This window comes from Buceros rhinoceros, unplaced genomic scaffold (assembly GCF_000710305.1).
Source record: "Buceros rhinoceros silvestris isolate BGI_N320 unplaced genomic scaffold, ASM71030v1 scaffold605, whole genome shotgun sequence".
In the NCBI taxonomy this organism is placed as follows: Eukaryota; Metazoa; Chordata; class Aves; order Bucerotiformes; family Bucerotidae; genus Buceros; species Buceros rhinoceros.
The window spans coordinates 25,997-42,904 of NW_010411000.1; the positions used below are offsets into that span (position 1 = coordinate 25,997).

General features: G+C 43.3%; 1 protein-coding gene across 1 annotated transcript in view; it reads left to right on the top strand.

Annotated features, from left to right (window-relative positions):
- The first annotated feature begins 5,371 nt into the window (after positions 1-5,371).
- Positions 5,372-16,908, top strand: part of ADCYAP1R1 (adenylate cyclase activating polypeptide 1 (pituitary) receptor type I) — a 103,310-nt gene continuing 91,773 nt past the window's right edge. Inside the window, exon 1 of the mRNA XM_010135809.1 lies at positions 5,372-5,422. Coding sequence (XP_010134111.1) covers positions 5,372-5,422 — 51 coding nt within the window. The remainder of the gene's footprint in view (positions 5,423-16,908) is intronic.

Below are 16,908 nucleotides of genomic sequence, written 5' to 3' on the forward strand. Positions count from 1 at the left end.
GAGAGCTGGGGCTGTTTAGCCCCAGGAGACGAGAAGATTTGGAGGGATCTTATCGATGTGTAGAAATACCTGATGGGAGGGTGTGGAGGAGATGGAGGCAGGTTCTTCTCAGTGGTGACCAGCAACAGGACAGGAGACAACAAGCACAAATAGTTGTGTAGAAAATTCAACTCTAAGATAACAAAACACTTTGTTATTGTTCGAATGGTGAAGTATTACAATGGGTTGTGCAAAGAAGTGGTGGAGTCTCAGCATTGGGAGGTGTTCAGAATCTGGTTGGAAATGGCTTTTGAATAACCTAAGTTACCTGTTCTAGCAGACCCTGCTTCGAGCAGGGGCATTGGACTAGACAGTCTCCAGAGGTCTTTAGCAACGCCCAGTTCTGTGAATCTCCCTTATCAGCTGGTCTTGCAAAACTGCATTGCCCTGATTTCTGTCCTACACAGATCTCATGGAAGTCAATGAAATGTATAACTCTACTTCACGCAGAAATATTCGAACACCTGGACTCTCATTTGCATATTGGAGTCACAGGTCTGCAATTTGCCAACTCTTCCAGGCAGAGGTGCGGCACTTCTGCCTGAGGCCCTCAGGACACGCGTGCAGAGCCGGAAAGGGCTGACCTGTGTGCTGTAGCAGTAAACCCTTTCTGAAAACCCACCTCTTAGACCTCCTGTTGTAATTACCCTTCAAATCCCGTTTTGTCATTGACAACAGACACGGTGAGTGGAAACACTCGGGACTTTGCCAGTTAATCATGCAAGGGGAAAAAAGTGAATAATTGTCTTCCTGGTTTTTAAAAGGAAGGCAGAACCACGTTCTCAGCTGCTGTGATCCGTGCAGGTACTTTAATTTCAGTGAATTTACAAAAGTCAATGCAAGTAAATGAAAACATCCCCAAAATATTTAAACTCCAAGAAATAGTAAGTGGCATGTGAAAGATAATAGGAAGGCCGAGATGTTGTGCTTTTTGTTTGCCTCAGTAGCATTCCTCTCTACAGACTACTTCCTACGGGAAGCCTTAGAGTTCTTGCTGTCTGGTATTCGGTTAAATTTTCCTTTAGTTATGCTGTTACCTGAAATATTTCTGCGTTGACTTATTGACAGCCGAAACAGTTTAATTCCTTCTCAAGCCTTTGTCACCGGTCAGACTTCGCTGTTTTCTAGCGCTGGTCCATCTGCTGCAGAAGAGGCTGGAGGTGGGGCTGTTCTGCCCAAATTTAGATATCCAAAATGTAGGTGTCAACATTGAGCTAGCTGCTAAGAGTTCCGTTACACTCACGGGAGAGAAGTAGAAAATTTGAAGCAGACAGTTAAAACAGGGCGGACAAATTGCTTTCTTCATATGTCTACTTCTCTCTCTTGACCATGTAAAAAGAGACTTGACAACGAGCTCATATGTGAGTATGCGTCTTCCAGGTTTCTAGAATTAGGTGACGTGTCCTACCTAGGTCACTGAAGGGTTACTTCACCAAGTCTGCCTATTTCTTGCTGGCAAGTGTCTCGGTTGACATGGGGAAGGTTCGCCATGCCCTTTAATATAAATTAAGAAGCTGGTGTACAACATTTGGGAAGCTTTAGGAGGGAAATACTAAAATACATTGGATCTCACATCTTGTATTGAGAGCATAAAGAAGACAGACAGTTTAACAATCACCTGTTCATCTATAAGCCAAAGATGTCCATCTAGCAAACTTGGTGCCATAGGAGTTCCCTTCCCTGGAGAGAACCTGGAAATGCCAAGTGGTCTGTGAGCCAGACTGACTGGTGATGGCTGGAGTGTTCTCCTTGGCACCTTCTTGCTTTCGCACCCCATCATTCTCCACCCGTGTTTATGTTGCATGGGCAGGTATTCTTGATGTCACGAGGAAGTGCTGGGAGAACTATGCATGGAATGGGTGTCCTCGCTGCAGTGAAGAGTGTTCAGTCTGCAAAAGCTCCATTGATCCTGTGTGTTGTCAGAAGCTTTCGAATTTCCACACTTGTGTAGTATCTCAGTCATGGTGTAGGAGAGGGATGCGGTGGGCAGCCATGACTAGACACTGAATTAAGATTAATTAAGTAATGAACTCACATTTGAACACCACTGGCCTAAGCCGTTTTGGGTCAGCTTTGAAATTCATTACTTTCCTTTCAAACCTCTGGCATCCGGCCCAGAGGACAATAGCAAGGAGCCCAGCAGATCAGGTGGTTTCTTTCTTTTGGACGAGATCTCAATAACAGCTCATAACTGCCTTATAAAGTCAATGAACCTCCTCTTTCATTCACCCTCCACGGGTGCCATGGGTACCCTCTGTCTGAGATGCTGTATAGCAATTCCCCCCGTTACTTGACGTGGTGAGGTTTGATTCCTTCAAGCAGCGATTCTTTTCTGCCTCCCTGGGCATGGGCAGTCCTTGGGAAGGACTCGCTACCTGTTTTTCTTGGTTACAGACATCATATTGTCAGCTTGGCGCTTAGGAACTTCTCATGGCTCAGTTCTCCTCACCAGCCTTTAGGCTTCTGTAGCATAGTCCTGTAACACATGAGCTGGGCACTCCAGGATCCTTTTTTAGATAGGGGAGAGAAATGGACATGTGCAGCAGGACGTGTTTTGCCGGAGCTTTTCCAACCTGCCCTTGAAGAACCTATGATTCACCACTAAGTAACACAAAGAACCTGCTCTGGCGCCGTAAGTGTCTACAGCGGACAAACGAATCCACCTTCTTAGATGATGAATTACTTTCTTACATCATTAGCTGACAAAAAAAGTGGTTTTTGTTTTTTCTTCCTGCATTTCAGCCATGCTCAAAAAAATCCCCTGAAGGCTGTTTCGTTTTAGGAAAATAATCTACTGATTTTCAGATTCGCAGTCACTTCAACAGGCCTTTTTTTTCACCAGAAATCATGGAAGGTTGTTTTATGTTGGGAGCTCTATGCGTGTAACTGAATGGTGCAGTCCCCGTGCTATTGGCTGTTCTGACTACTAACTTCAATTATAGCAGCAGATGCAGATAAAACAAGAACATGAAGCACCAATATCTCTAATTTACTGATGAAATTACAGGATTTGGCAACCAGTGACACCGAAAGACAGTACGATAGTTCAATCTTCCCTTCCAAACCCGATATTCATATGTGTATTTCTTTTCCCAGCACTGAATGGAAACAGAAATGCTTTATGAACGTTGCCTGTATTATTAATATATTCATTTTTCTAGTAGAACACAGCTGGTTGTACCTGTTTGTGAGATAACTAACCTTCCACTGGTAACAGTTGGACTCTGCACCTACGGATGTCATACAGGCTGGGAGCTGCTAAACAATCGGTACCGGTGCTGCGGCAGGCTGGGGCTGAAGTTCACAGAAGTAGCTGGTAGTTGTTATTGCCTAATAAACACTTGAGTCTCTGCGGACGATCTGAAGGTCTCAGCCCAGTTTTTCATGCAGGTTTCCATGACTACCTTGAAGGCAAAAATGAAGTAGATTCTTTTACTTCCTCTGCAAAGTGTGAAAGAAAAGCAATGAAATGGTTTGCAGATGTTCTTGCCATCGCTTTAGAAGTTCCTTTGAAACTCAGATAAAAGAGAAAACATCCACTTTCTGCTTCCCAAACACGGAGAATGCCGGGTTAACGTGGAACTGGGGCTTCAGATGTTGGAAAGGCTGTGTTCTAAACGGTAACGCGCTCCCACAGGCTATCTGGCCAGGCATCTCCCACCCTTCCAATGTGTTTAAATCCTATTTCTGATGCGTTACAACAGCAGAATCCAAGGATAAGGTTCAATCTCCGCACCGCTCTCTGTCCTGTTCGGGTTGGCCTGCACGCAGCAGTGCAACGATCGTGAAATAATTTCAAATCCAGTGTCTGCTAATGCGTCTGTCTGGTTTTCTGTTGCATCTGTTAATGGAGTGACTTTTGTTTTCCAGCCTCTCGCTGCTGAATGTCACTACAGATGTTTGCTGTCCTCTTCAGCTGAGCTCTTATCAATCCCTCATTATATGATAAACCATCAGAAATACAGTTCAGTAATTAAATTCAGCTCTAGAGCAGAGTGAGAGTGACTGCTTGAGAGAGGATGGAAGAAAGCAGATCAGTTTAGAGGAAATATTATGAATCATTGTTCTCCATTTAGTCAAGTTCTGGGTAGAGAAGACAAAAATTTAGAGAGAGCTTAATTTCCCTTTTTTATTTTTAAATTGAAAGACTCCTTTCTAAAGGCTGATGTTTTGGCAGAATGTTGCAGTCAGTGTAAAAAGGAAGTGTCCCCTGATTGAAATAGTTCTTTCACGTTTACCTTTGTCATTTTACTTTCTGCCTTCAGTCTGTTTTCTTTCCAGTCTTTTCTCCTGTGTTCTATTTCCTCACGCCCTCTCTTATATTTTGGATGTTTTTCCAATGTACCCTTGCTTTATTTTTTTCTCTAATCATTTGTGTGCGCTGTATCCCTGATTTGTTATTCTCTATGATCACTCTTTTCTTCTCTCATACATTTTCTTTTCTGTTTAAACATTTCTCTAGTTGTGATTCCTGTTTGAGGAATCATCAGGATTTGGAGAGAGCGGGAATTTTTTAACACAGGGTTATGGCAGGAAGGTGTAGGATGGAGCTAATGTCAGGTCGATGTCAAGACTGTTGATGTCTTGACCACCTATCTAGCTCCTTGGCAGAGACCAAGCAGTGGCAGTCACAGATATGCTTGACACTGTTGTCCATGTAAGTCAGTCCTGTCTTGTGTCAGGGATGAATCTTTAGCCTGACACTATGATTAATTTCTTTGCGCCTCTATTGCTGAGTTCTCAAAAAGCTATCAGCTTATTAACAACTCCGCTCACGTTTCGTTATCAGTGCAAGTGGTCTCTAGGCATCAATCATCACGTTGTACAGTCTCCTAAAAAGTCCCCAGACAGCTGTGCTTTGGAGACAGCACTGAAAATCATGAAGGTCAAACCATGACTTCAGAAATGAAGCAGACAGTCAGGTCCTTTTTCTGGTTCAAAGTAATCTATCCTACCTTTTCCTTCGGGTGCAATTTAAGTCCTTGCAGTGACAGAAACCTGTTCCAGTAGTTTCTATGATACCGGTCATACAGACATGTCCTTTGGTTTCAAATTAATTACCCAAGACCGTGTGAAATAGCTGCAATCCAGACAAGAAGGGTTGATCTCTAGTATGTACAACTCACAGTTCGGGTGTTGGGTTCTCTGCTTTCTGTCCATTTCTCTTCCATTCTCTTCATGTTCTCCGTATTTATTATAATTTTTCTCTTTCATTGCAGAAATCTGAGCCTTGACGTGAAGACCTTAGAAGATCTGCAGAGAGTGTGTGCTTCAGCCCTAATAATAGTGTTAACAAGAAAAACTTGACTAAAGTTCAAAACTGAGAGAGAAGATGGCCATCAGTTGGAAGATCTGCATCTTCGCTCTTATATGGCTTCCCACGGTAAGGAAAGATGTTTTCACTGACATTGTCCTGTTGTAAATACATGCTGTGAAGGCCAGCACTTGCTGTGAGTGACGAATCTGTTGCTGACACTGATTCTGGCCTTTTCTCTGTGATCCCATGTAACGTTATGACTTTTCCAACCTCCTTGTGGAACTGTGATCGCTGCTTTTCCTGTAGAAGGGCAAGTCAGTTCTTTGAGGGCATTTCTTCACTGTTTGTATCCGAGATTAAAAAGAACATAAAGTAGTAATAAAAAACAGTGGGACCCCTCTTTCAAATCCATTGGCTTAAGATTCTCTTTTCCAGGCAGAGAGGGTGAAGTTAGAGATTCCCGTCTCAACCTAAGCCTTGAGATATTTCAGCCAGTGCGTTTGCATGCCTCCAGTTTCAGAGGGCCAGTTTTACGAAACCATACAAGTGACCCTCTGAAGATCCAGACCCCCAAACTCCTTCATCACTTTTCTGAAGACCTTCAACTCGTTATGACGATTACATGGATTTATTTTCACCGTAGGTCTTTACTTACTAAGTAACGCGAATCTCTCGGTCTCGACGCGCCCGGGGATTGTAACTCTGTTCCTGCCCATTGTTCCCCTACGCACTGTGGCTGTGGTTTTTTGCACATACATTAGATTACATCAACATGCTGCTGGTTTGCGACCCAGAAATAACAACTGTCACATCTCAGTCTCTTAGGGGCTCCCATCTTGCAGCTAAGCCTAGGACAGCCTCAGTGTTTCCTATCTGCAAGTGTGGTGAGGTGCATCCTACACCAGGTGAAAGTGGAAAGAGCTGCTGAATTCCTGGGTATGAAGCATATCTTTCAGACTGGAAAAAAAAAAATTCAATTAAGTAGTTATATGAATGGAAAAGCAAAAGACATATTTTAAAATGGCCAGTGATCGTCAATGTCTCAAGATTTTTGGTGTTCAGCTTGGGACAGCCAAACGGTGTCTTCTTATTTAGAGGTGAAAAATTTTTAATTAAGGGAGATAAGTGTGACTGCACAGATCTCTTGAGCTTTCAGGTGGATGACCTTCCTGGCAAATGTAGAAGGACAGCACGTTTCCAGTCCCTAGCATTTCAGGACATAACTGTGATCGCTGAGCTGGATAATTAGGGAGCAGCTCCAGCTTTTGGAAAGAACTGCTCTAATGAAGAACGATGAAGCAAACCAGAGCTAATAAGAACAAATATACTTTTATACACGCTGTTTCTGCGATGTTTATGATCTCTTTGGAGTGCAAGGATTCATTATAGTCTCTTGAAGGAACCCAGGTGCTGCAGTTAACAACTTGACGCATATGAGCTTGTGTGTTTGGGCTTCTTTGGGCAGCGAAGAGACGGACGCCTATGATGGGGGTTGTGCCATAATTTGAGTCTAGCGTTCGCTCCTTATTGCATCCCTGAGTTTATTCTCACAGATGAAGTTCAGGAATGGTGTACTTTTATTTACGGTGCTTCCCTTGCTTTTTCTCTCCACTGGGACACACATTTTCTCTTTAAACCACCTCTAATATGCTCTGCTGATGTCCTCAAACTGGTGCTTCTCTGTAAAGCAGATTTTCAGATTTTCTACCCAGGGAGGGGATGTGACTTCTGAAAAATTTAGAGTCAATTTGGATGTGACCCGAACCTCTAAGAAATTCCTGAAAAAAAATCTTTTACATTACTTTCCTCTGAAGACCTCTGGTACTGTTTGAGTTATCCCCCGTTACTCTCCAGGAGAGCTCCTGCTCTCAGCAGCTGGGATTGATCCCCATTTTTTGGCACATCTCCATCCCTCACAGTCAGTGTGGCTGCATCTGCACACCTGCCTGGAGGAGCAGCGGGTGGCTTCCACAAGAGACAGACCCACTTCGCCCAGGGAAAACCAAAGCGCCCGGACTACTGTCCACATTCGTTAACAGGTTTAGAAAAGGCAAAAAGCGGACAAAGTGTGTTAATGGAAAATTCTAGGTGGCCTCAAGTACAGACTCACACCAGACAACACGAGAAGAATATGCTAATAATTAGAAATGAGCACGTTAGGCCGACTGTAATTGTCAGAGAGCAGCGTTCTTAGATTTCTCATAGGTTTAACAGGCTACTCTGTAGTTGTCCATCACAAAGGTTATTCCACCTTCTTATTAATCACCTGGGACTGACGGCAGCATGATACCTGCTACACCTTTTAGAAGATTCCTTGAGCTTTATTTTTCACCATTTTAAATGCTTTCCTAACTTTAAATGTCTATGTTGCTGTTTTAACTGGTTTTAATCCATTTTTTGTTAGCTAGACCGCTGCTTTTCAGTCACTCTCATTCTTTTCTCTGTTTTTTCTGAGCTTCTCCTCTTTTCACTTGCACATTGTTTTTCTTCATCCTACTTAATTTTTGATCTGAATTCACTTTCACTGCCATTTTGATCGATGTCTCGTTCCATTCACCTACGATGGCAGTGGGTTTGGGTTTTTTTATTGGAAATATTAACAAAAGTCATCATAAAATTATTGAGGAGATGATAGGATCCTAAACTGTCCCTCCTTTGTCTGGTTCCAAATGTACTTGAGAAACAATGAAATTCATGACTCACAAAGTTGGCTTAGTGTATGAACTGAATTTTAAATGTAACTGCAATGCAGGTGTTCTAACTGTCTGTAGTAATTCAATCAGATGTATTTCTTCAGCAAATACTTGGAATTTCTTGCGGAATTGCTAAGTTTCAGTGTTTCAAATGGTAAGATATTCCTCATGGCGTTTTATCAGCTGGCAAACATATGCTCACTGACTTCCTTGAAAAAAAAAAGATGAAAAAGAAAGGTGCAGGTGATGCCTCTGGTATACCAGCACTGGCCTGTGGTCAGGGTTTGGGGGTCAGATGAGCAAATACAGATTTGGGTGCACAGACAGCGTCTCACAGACCGGAGAACGAAACCTCGACCTGGTTGTGTTTAAGCAATTATGAAGAGGTGAAGAGAGAAACTAGAGCTGTTTGCTGAGACCCTGTTTAGGGAAGAGGGTAATTAAGGGTGTTATAGCTGGCAGAGAAGAGAGCTGCCTGTATCCTCCGTTACCCATCTGCAGCTGTCGCTTCCAGCGCCAGGCTCTGTTCTGCGAGGATCCTCTGCGCTTCAGCCTCTGTCATTTTCTAGAGATGAGAGGCAGTGTATGCAGACACGTTGTTCTACTAGTTTCTCTCCAGCTACGCTGTTTGTTAGAGCATCCCATTTTCTGCTGCAGCCCACATGTGAGGTTCCTCAGGCATGAATGTAGATGGTTATGTTGGGCCCTGCTCTTTAAGCAAACTGTTTTTTCCATGCAGCTCTTAATGAGACATCTTCCGATGACTTTATCTGCCCTATGGTTTGTAATGTCTCATAACCCTGTTAGAGAAGTCGAGTTCCCTGTAGGATTGCAACCATCTCTAACGTAATGCAGTTATACGGGACTTCCCTGTTACTTGTGTCATGCAAATACAGATACAAACAAATACATCTAGGGAAGTGCTGGGGATATTCTCCACAGGAGAAAAAACTCAGCTAGCCAAGATGTTGCTGCTCTACAGATTTTCCTTTTGAATATAAGGAGACAGTGCTGAGGGCCATCAGCAGAAAATAACAACCTCTTGAAAGCCCACACCTGGTTTAAAATATAATAATAAAAAACTCTCAGGATGTGTGATATTGGGTAAGGGAGTTTCAAAGAGAAGGTTCAGAGTTTCTGGTGATTTGTACCACAAAAAACATCTGAGAAAAATGGTGTTGCAGAACAATGACAGTGTCCTTGATACCAACCAACTTCAAGCACTTTTCAGAGGCATAAACATTAGGATCCTAGTTTCCAGATGGTCCTTAGCCTGGCAGCTAGCTGGGGTCGGTGCTTACAGAGAGTGACAGAGTGGTAGGTACCTCAGGGCGGTACCTCCACCTGAGACACCTACAAGTCCCTGGGTTTTTCTGAGAAAGCCAAGCACGCTGACACTCCTGTCTAAGACGCCTGAAGCTGACGGGAGGCCTTGATGTTGTGTTGGTGCTCTCCGGTACACTGGCGCTTGTAACCTCACACTGGGCACAGCAGGTGTCGTTATGGTTATAGCAGAAGCTGAAGAAAGACACACTTGTTTAAAATGATTTTAAGCTTATTAAGGTTATTTCCACAAAACGTGAATGACAGCCAAAAAAAAAGAAGTCTAGAAATACGTATATTCTACCAATGTCTGGTTCACAATGCCATACCCAAACGCAGGTATCGACATGCAACGTCTCTTACTTGAGCAGTGAAGATATCTAGGTCTCAGAAATACATAACAGCAGGTTATAAAGCAGAAAATAGTTGCCCTACATTAACATGTTCACTTTTGTGCCCACTGGTAGCAGTAATAATTTCTGTGACAGGCAAATAATATGATGACAACACTGATTTAAGGACATTAATATGATTTTTTTCCCTGCTGATTTTGTATTCATGAGCTTGGAAGAGCATTGGATGAGCAGTCAAATAACAAATTGGGAAATAAAATAAAAGTCTTAGAAAAGGAGCGTGTAAAAAAAAAAAACCAAACCAGAATCAGTGATTTTTCGTGTTGCTCAGCTATTAATATCCAGCACCTGGAGGGATATTATTCAAGTCTCTAGCAAGCGTGCTGCTGGCCCGCTCTTCGTTTGGTTTGCTGAGGCAGCAGCCTAAGAACATTTACTGTGGAGTCAGCTTGAAGAGATTGCTGTGATGCAGAACCAAAGCTATGTTAAAAGGGAGGGGAAAATGGCAGCAAAAGATTAGGAATAGAGGAAAAGAATGTGAAAACCCCCCACGTTTGCATCCCTGCACCGTTTGGGTCTGGAAGGAGATGCGAGGCAGAGCGTAGAGTGCTTAAAGCTGTTTGCAGGGCTTCTTTTTCCGAGCAATAGAGACATGGCTATTTATTCAAAACCTACGAGGCCATTAAAAAGCACTGCCAGCCGTAAAGCCCGAGTGTTGCTATCACTGCAGTCCCCAAGGGCACGGTACCCAACTCAACAAAGCCCTCTTTGTTCCTCTGGGCAAGGGGTGAATAGCTCACTCCAGGCTAGCTTGTGCTCATACTCCTGAAGAGAAAACTGTGCTTCTCTTGGATTTTTTTTTTTTTCTGCCATGTGGAAATCATTTGGAAGTGAGGATTTTGGAGATAAAATGGAGTAAAATATGGTAATTTCTGTGATATAGTTATTCCATACCATATAAGGACAGTTGTGCCCAAAATGGAGAACATCGCCTTCCCAATGAACGCGACCTGCCTCTACTCCTGTGCGTGTTGGAGTTGGCTTGTGTACCTCACTGCCATCAGGAGAGTACTTAGGCCAGTGTTTAACCGAAATGCTGGGTGTCTAGATTAAGGTATTTACCCATATGAATAGACACTAACACCTGTCCGTGTCAAGGGACTCCTCTAGATATCGATAAAAACCATCCTAACCCCCCCTACTGCTCTTCTCCCTGCAGGGTGAAAGGTTAAAAATTAGCTTTGACTAGATGCTGGTTCCTTTAGTTTTGAGAAACCTCATCTCTGCTGAGCAGCATGAGACATTTTCTGAATGCCCTGTGGATGATGAATGGAAGATAGCAGGTCACCGTTGCTGAAGTGATTGTCTTGCGTTTAATATCTCGGGACTCATCTTCCTAGGGTGGTTTGTGACGTTAATACAAATGTTGTTTACTACCTCTCCTAGAACATGGAGTTTTTAACATGGAGTGTTGAATGGAAGATCCTGTGTGGGCGAGGGCTGATTCTAATGGATCATTGTGTCTGTAGTTGTAAAAAAAACAAAATGAAACCACACTGTTAAATAAATGCTTCAGGATCTTTAAAAAAAATGAGAAAAGGTCCATTTTAGAGAGCAGGAAAAGTACTTTCCCCACATAATTTAACCTTTAAAACATATTTTGCGGTATTTTGATAGACTTTTTATTTCTTGAAAGGTTTGAAGAATTTAATTTTAACCACTTTTCCTTCTTTTTTGTAGAAAATACAATTTCTAAATAAGTATCGTGTCTTCAAACCAGACTTACCCTGTGGAAAGGGAGCACTTTATAAAGTGCTCCCCCTTTTTAAACAGGAACAAATGACAGCTTTTTTTGATGTTGTTTTTTGCTTTTGGCAGTTTATACACATTTATGCAATGTCCTTTTCTGTCCAGCCTTGCTCAGTAGGCTTCTTTTGGAGTGTAAAATTCTTATTAATTCTCTAAGAGCTTTAGACAGAAAAGGAAAACCCTTCATCCTCTGTGTACTCTTTTCAAACGATGTCGGTCCCACAATCTCTCTCTGACTCAGCCAAAGTGTGGTTATTTAGGGGTTATTTGGACTAAATATAGGCTGTTAATTTGGGCCTGTTGGAAGAATCCTGAAACAGTTTGTCAATAATTTGGGCTATTGGTATTTGCAGATTTGGGAAGGGAAAGTAGAGTTCAGGCTGTTTTTAATTATTCTTCCCTGACAGCCACATCCGAGCGTGTTGCGTATTTTGGCACAAAGCTGTTTTGGACCTTTTTTTTGCCTTTCTTGTTTACAAGGGCTCGCCAGATAACTGATACTGCAAAATGCATATTGGATAAGATTAGAGATATGCTAAAGCTCAAGGGTATAAATTTGCGTTTGCTTCCTCACTAATATTAAAATATTCTATTTCCTCGCTGCCCTCTGGCTGAGCTGGTTTTAGTTATTATATCTCTGTTAGCCAGTTCTATGATAATTTGTTCCATTACTTAAAAAATAAAACAAAATACATGACATGTTTGCGCTGCAATAGCAACTAAATTCTGATGCAATTACAGGCTAAGCAAGTCCATTTTAGTACCTCTTCCAGCAACACAGATATACAAATTCTAAACCTTTTGGGTCATCATGTGTTGCCTGTTATGTCTGAACCAATGCAGAAACACCAGGTGAACAGACTGTCTGCTGGTGACAGTGGCTGGACATGAGCCAGCAGCGTGCCCAGGTGGCCAAGAAGGCCAACAGCATCCTGGCTGGTACCAGCACTGGTGTGGCCAGCAGGAGCAGGACAGGGATTGTCCCCCTCTGCTGGGCACAGGTGAGGTCGCACCTCGAGTCCAATTTGGGCCCCTCACGTCAAGAAGGATGTTGAGGGGCTGGAGTGTGTCCAGAGAAGAGCAACAAAGCTGGTGAAGAGTTTAGAGAACAAGCCGTATGAGGAGCAGCTGAGGGATCTGGGGTTGTTTAGCCTGGAGAAAAGGAAGCTCAGGGGAAACCTTCTGGTTCTCAATAACTCCCTGACAGGAGGTTGGTGTGAATTGGGGGTTGCTTGTCAGGCATTGGCCCAGGCTGCCCGGGGAGGTGGTGGAGTCCCCATCCCTGGAGGGCTTTCACAGCGTGTGGGTGTGGAGCTGAGGGACATGGTTCAGGGACCCTGGCAGTGCAGGGGAACGGTTGGACTCGATGATCTTAAAGGTCTCTCTCAACCAGGTGATTCTGTGATTCCGTGTGATTCCGTGTGATTCTGCGATCAAATGTTCTTACTGGTCCAGGTTAGCGCTCAATTTGAGCAATGCGGCAGCTTCTTGTTTCTCAGTCCTCTTTGTGTCACACGAGACCTCTCTCTGTCAGACGAGATCAGCTTTGCGTCCCTGTCTCTGAAAGGTATGGAAAAGGTGAATCCCCTTAACGCTGACATATGCTCCAGTATTAGAATGATGGTGCTAAAGACAGACGCACGAGGTGGACACGAGGAGTCTGGTTAATCTCCGTGCTGCACTACGGAGAAGCATGTGCTGGTGAGCTGCCCGGAGATCTGTCTAGGGTTCGGGAGCTCTGTGAGACGCTGAGCTTTCAGACAGTCAGAGATTCGTATCTTCCACCAACCCAAAATACAGCGCTGGGTTCTGTATTTCATCTGTCTTGCAGCTTAAACCATAAACAAAATCGTCAGCTGTATCTGAGTGAAACACGACATTTTTTCATCAGTTCATTGTACTGAACTGATGATGAAGCAACCCTATTCTTCTGCCTTTTCTCTCACATTTCTTTGTACGTGACATTGTATCTTACTTATTCTCACCCATAAAATCCATGTACAGGGACAGTACCTGTCATAGCAGCACAGATGGGATGGCCACAGAAGGGCATGGTGCAGTGCCTCCAGATTTTCTGACTCTGGTGTGAATTGCAACATTAATCTTCATCTGATGGGTGCCTTCATGTTTGCATTGACGTAACTTACTCCTTCACTATGCAGGAGCTTGTTTGTTCTGTTTTATAACTGTTTCCAACACTTTACCAGCTGTGTTTTAATCTTTTAGGGGTTTATCCTGTGAATTAAGGGGGACCATAAATGATAAGGTCTAATTTGCTTTGGTTTTTACACAGTAACATATTGATTACAATGTTAATTCTGCACGTATTTAATTATGGGACACAAAGATGAAAACTCAACTGCTTTTCCCTTTTGTGTCCATGGATTTTTCCTACATCCTTAGGGAAATCCAAAATAGCACCTTGTGGATGACAAGTAATATTGGAGGGGCAGGTTGTCTTTGTCCCGAGGTCAGCTCTCACTATATGGCACTGCTTACAGAGGACGCTGAGCGATGCGAAGGGACGATCTTCCAGCTGTGGTCACGGCTTTGGGAGAAAAACAAACGCTGAACAGCTGCAGAAGCTGGCAGAAGCCATTGTAAAATAACACAGTTAAAACCGGGGAAGACTGAAATCCTGTTTACCATAATGTAACAAAGAATAAACGGAAGGTGACAGGGATGAGTACAAATTACACTAGTCTAGAGAAAACTCTGTTTTCTGTACTGATTGCTTGAGTTTGGGGGCAGTGGTTCTTATTCAGTTTAAATTTTTCATAAATGGAAAACTGAAATATTTCTACCTGTTGACGAAGGTGTAATGTAAGAATTCTCAACGCAGGAATCTCCGTCAAATAAATGACAATATACATCAGAGTCACCCAGACTAACCCATGAGGGACAATATAAAATAAGTTTCGTGAATTTTGCTTCCAAATCTTTGTTTATCGTAAGTATGACAGCAGTTTGCTCTCATGGCAGACAAATCTCTTCTCGCTTTCTCTTCAGGATGTATTAGACACACAGTATTTACCTGTGTTAATGTTTTCTTCTGATCGCAGGAAAACCAAACCTATCTGTCTCCATGGCAAATGAGACCTTCTTTATATTAACTTGAATCTGAACTGAATTAAGAGGTTAAATTAATGTAATTTAATATTGCCATTTCAAGGGCTTCAGAGCTACATCTTTTTTTTTTTTGGTCTGTCAAATTACAATTCAGAAATAAGTGGAGTTATGAAAGTTTAGAGAAAGTGCTTTGCCTGTCTTTATTCCCTTGCACACCTATGGCTGTGGAGTGGACAACGAGGGACTGAACATCCTGTGAAATAAAAATAAGATAACGGGTTTTCACTCGGCAGCTGGAAATACGTTAACGGAAGAGAAATTATCTTCTTGGAAGGAAAGGGTATGAGTAGGAAGCTGAAAATTAAGCTGTTAATATCTGAGAAATTGTGTCCTCTTCAGGTCCTGGTCAGGCATTCCCGTGGGGATAGTTGTCTGAAAAGGAGCAACAACCTCTTCTGTGGGTTTTGGCTTACTAAGAACAACAACCAAGGGAAAGACTTAGGCACGAACTCACGGCTGTGGTGCAAAGCAAGGCTGTGTTCTGAGCTTGTGTTGCACGTGTTGCACGGCTCTCCCCAGTCACCACTGTTAACAGAGAGGCAAAAATTGGCTTGTACTGCTCGGTGCCTGCTACACCAAGACACGCGGTCATCGTCACACGTGAAGTGGGATCCAGCATTTTCAAGCACAAATACTGAACATTAGGTTTTCTTAGGCAACATACAGAGACATTCTTAAACATAGCAGGCATAAACACGCCCACAGAACCTTTACCTCTTTCTTCGGGATTCCAGCTTGTGGATGTTTCCACCCATTTAGCAAATTAAACTTGGGAAGCGAGGCTTAAATATATCCACCAGCACTTACTAACTTCAGTGTAGAGCAGTAACCATGTCTGCTTGGGCTTTAAAGCCCCTTTTTTTCCCTTTTCCTTTTTTGTGACACTGAAAAATTGCCTCTTGTTTAAATATGCAAAAGATTCTGAGTCCGAAATGTCTGCGCATTGCAGTCAGCTGCAAACAGCACAGCTGAAGCATCTGCTGCCCTTGGAGAGGGCCCCTGTGCCACCGAGTTCTGCATCGAGAATGCCCTTCCACCTGCCACCGAGGTGACTGGCTTAACGCTTTAGATGCCTGCTGCATTTTTTTTTGGAGCAGAGAAAACGACAGGAGATGTACCATGAGGCTAATAAAACGCACGCCCGAACTGTCCTCGTTCAGTAAGATATCCCTTATCTGAGCAGATTTCTGTACAGCAGCAGAGCAGAAAGTGCTGGAGCGGAATCTGGGTCATGACAAGATTCTGAAAGTGAGACCTGTGGCTGATCTGTCAGGGTCTGAAATGCATCCAAGTCCTGCTGGGTCCTTTGGAATGAAGTCACCCGTTAAGGGGGAGATCTGTACTTAGAAGATGACCATCTCCGTCACTGCGTGTTATCCCTCCTTAAATGGAATCACACCCTGCAGTGATAGAAGAGTGGAACAGGAATTTGAGATAGGATATGCAATCTGGCACTGTGCTTTGTTTTGTTGGTTTGTTTTCTAGTAATTTTGCAATGTTAGTTTGTAGCATGTATTTCTGAACTTCTGGAAACCTGCTAGAGCTGCAGCTCATCAAAGAAAGGGCAGTCCATGGTAGGATTTTCTAAGAACAACTTGTGAGCAGGGCAAACGTGGTAAATTCACTGCTGTGTGTATTATTTGATGCTGCTAACAGAGCGGTTAACAGAGCAGGGGCAGGGTCCCACCTCCCTCCTACCCCCGTGACTGTCTCACGGGCAGTCTCTGTGCACCTTATTGATCCTCACGCCATGTGAAGCAAAGCATTCGGAAGAGGAGTCATGCAGGGACAGGAATCCTGCTCTTTGCAGGAAGTGGTAGCGTCTTTCCTCATGGCTCAGAAGAACTTGGAGTGTAATGGCCGAGCATTCTTGGTACAGCAGCTAAGAAATAATGATAATAGCACATAATGCGTTAGGGAAGGGGAAAAAAAAGAAGAAACTTCAAGAAGGAGAAAGATGGAGCCTAGAACTCATCTCAGGTACATTGTTCAATGCCAGCCCAAACCTTTTACACACTGTTTTACCCTTCCAAAACACTAACACTACTGCTGCAGATCATATTGGACAGCAATGTGGGGAAAAAAAAAAAAAGAAAAGAAAAGCAGGAGTGTTCAGGGTTGGTTCCTGACAGGGACGATTTGTTGGGGTGGATTGCGAGCCCACTGTTCGTACATATTGTTGAATGTTCTGTCTGGTGTGAGATGCCGACTGAGATTCCACCACGTTGTGCTGTCTCTGCTCGTCTTCTGTTTATTTGTTGCTTTCGACTCCTCAGAAGATGGATTTAGGTTGGCGAGTCTGATT